The following is a 2,727-nucleotide window of genomic DNA, read 5'->3' as shown; positions in this document are numbered from 1 at the left end:
GTGACCAGAGAATTGCAGTTTAGCTTTGAGAAACGCGTCTGGGGACGCGTGTGACCAGCAGATGTGCTTTTCTTCAGTTTCTTCACTTTTTTCACTGATTTTCTCCACTTCATTCATCTGAGTCTGCAAACACTTAAATACAATACCAAAGCATAAAATGACGAATAATGAATTAAATCATAAAATAAAATACTTCAAAGACAACTAAAAATAACAGTAAAAACATGTGTAAAAACCACTGATCAATGTCTCCTCTCGTTTTGATGTTATCAAGTACATGTTATCTAAGCCAATAATGCACAGTCGATTTGGCAAATGGGCTCTAGCCCTAACTGAGTACTCTTTAGCCTTCATGCCTTTGAAAGCTATGAAGGGGCAAGTAGTCTCAGATTTTATAGTAGATCACGCAGAGGTTGAGACCCCTCAACTCCTAGTTGAGTTGAAGCCTCGGAGATTATTTTTCGACGGTTCCACCCATAAAGAAAGCAGTAGAGTTGGGGTTCTACTGATTTCGCCTGATGGAATTCCAACAAAACTTAAGTATAGAATCGAAGGACCTTCATTCTCTAACAATGAGGCAGAATACGAAGCCTTGATAGCAGGACTTGAAGCCTTGTTGGAATTGGGGGTAACCAGGGTCGAAATCAAGGGCGACTTAGAACTAGTAATCAAGCAATTAATGAAGGAGTATAAGTGCATCAAGGAAAACCTGATCATGTATTTCGTTATTGCAAATAGGTTGCTTAAAAAATTCAAATACATAGATATAAAACATGTCCCTGGAATTAAAAATCAAGAGGCTAATGATTTAGCACATATAGCTTCAGGATATAAGATTTCAAAGGAGAAGCTAGAGGAATTGGTTGAAGTAAGAGGGAAAGCAAAGGCAACCAGGCTATCTCCAAGTGACTTGGAGAGAAATTGTTTGGGTTATGATAATGAAGAAGAATTCGAAGTATTGGCCATTGATGCTCTAACAAACACAGATTGGAGAGTTCCAATTATAGAATATCTTAAAAATCCTTCGTTGAACATGGACAGGAAAACCAAGTATAGAGCTTTGTCGTACGTTTTCATGGGAAATAAGCTATTTAAGAAAATGCCTGAAGGTACTTTATTTAAATGTTTAGGTGAGAACGAAGCGTACTTGGCATTATCTAACGTTCATAGTGGAACATGTGGGGCACATCAAGTAGGCCATATAATGAAATGGTTGATTTTCAGATATGGAATGTATTGGCCCATCATGCTGAAGGATTGTATAGAGTTTGCTAAAGGTTGTCAAGAATGTCAAATACATGCAGGAATTCAACATGCCCCTGCAAGTGAGCTTCACGCAATTATCAAGCCATGGCCATTTAGAGGTTGGGATTTAGATTTAATTGGTGAGATTCGACCTGCTTCATCTAAAGGACAGAAGTACATTCTTGTTGGAATCGACTATTTTACTAAATGGATCGAAGCAGTACCTTTGATAAATGTAGATCAAGAAACGGTCATAGAATTTATTCAAAGACAAATATTATATAGATTTGGAATCCCAGAAACTATAACAACAGATCAAGGATCAGTATTTACTGGTCGAAAGATGCAAGAATTCTCAAAAGAAATGGGATTCAAGTTGCTTACATCCACGCCTTACTATGCCCAAGCTAACGGACAAGTCGAAGCAGCAAACAAAGAAATTATTGGTTTAATAAAGAAGCATGTAGGAACAAAACCAAAGAATTGGCATAAGACATTAGATCAAATACTTTGGGCTTGCCGCACCTCTCCTAAAGAAGCAACGAATAGTACACCTTTCAGTTAACGTTTGGGCATGATGCAGTCTTGCCTGTCGAAATTTACTTACAATCAGTACGGATCCAAAAACAAGGAGAAATCCCATATAACTTATATTGGGAAATGATGATGAATGAATTGACAGAGCTAGACGAAGAGAGGCTGCGCGCGTTAGAAGTCTTAAAGAGGCAAAAGGAAATAGTAGCGAGGGCATATAACCAAAAGGTCAAAGGTAAAACTTTTACCTCAAATGATTTAGTCTGGAAAGTTATATTACCTATGGATAAAAAGAATAAAGCTTTAGGGAAACGGTCTCCATATTGGGAAGGACCTTTTCGAGTTTTGAAAGCATTTTCAAACAATGCATATGAGATAGAAGAACTAGCAGAGGATCGAAGAATCCTAAAAGTAAATGGGAAATGCTTAAAGATATATAAACCATTTATGCATGAAGTTAAGATCGCGAAAACGTAGTGAATAAAGATTAACGTTACAACTAAAATGGTGAATATTTCGCCAAGATGGCTTCATTCTTAGCAGAATTGCAATATAAAGTAAGCAAATGAGAAAGGCTGAAGATATGCTTAAGTCAACATATAAACCCATGAAATATGTTCATTGATAAAGATGGCTAACATATTCAAGCCTGGATTACAAAAGGGGCTAATATAGTAAAGCCCAAATACATTAAAACATTACTAAAAGATAACAAAATAAGAGCCTACAAAGTCTTCAAAGTCTCTTTAAATGACCCGAAGATGCAAGTCCTCCAGGCTTAGCGGGGGCAACTCTCAGCATCGAAAGCACTAAAGGACCCTGTTATGCATAGCCTCCTAGCTACCCCTAGTTTAACAAAAATATGGGACAAGAGTCGTACATAAGGAATACAGAAGGGTTTGCCATGGCGAGAGGTCATAACAGCTTTTGTGAGATACTTGAAGATCA

The 2,727-nt window shown here is 37.4% G+C and overlaps 1 protein-coding gene across 1 annotated transcript; it reads left to right on the top strand.

Moving 5' to 3' along the window:
* Positions 1 to 295: 295 nt before the first annotated feature.
* On the top strand, positions 296 to 2,256 carry LOC131659451 (uncharacterized). The gene is made up of 2 exons (XM_058928640.1): positions 296 to 1,385; positions 1,928 to 2,256. The coding sequence occupies exons 1-2, from the start codon at positions 296 to 298 to the stop codon at positions 2,254 to 2,256; spliced, it is 1,419 nt and encodes a 472-aa protein (XP_058784623.1).
* Positions 2,257 to 2,727: the final 471 nt, after the last annotated feature.

The sequence above is a fragment of the Vicia villosa genome, linkage group LG3 (genome assembly GCF_029867415.1).
Source record: "Vicia villosa cultivar HV-30 ecotype Madison, WI linkage group LG3, Vvil1.0, whole genome shotgun sequence".
Taxonomy (NCBI): domain Eukaryota; kingdom Viridiplantae; phylum Streptophyta; class Magnoliopsida; order Fabales; family Fabaceae; genus Vicia; species Vicia villosa.
The sequence above is the reverse complement of the archived record's forward strand: the minus strand, read 5'-3'. Positions and strand labels throughout refer to the sequence as shown.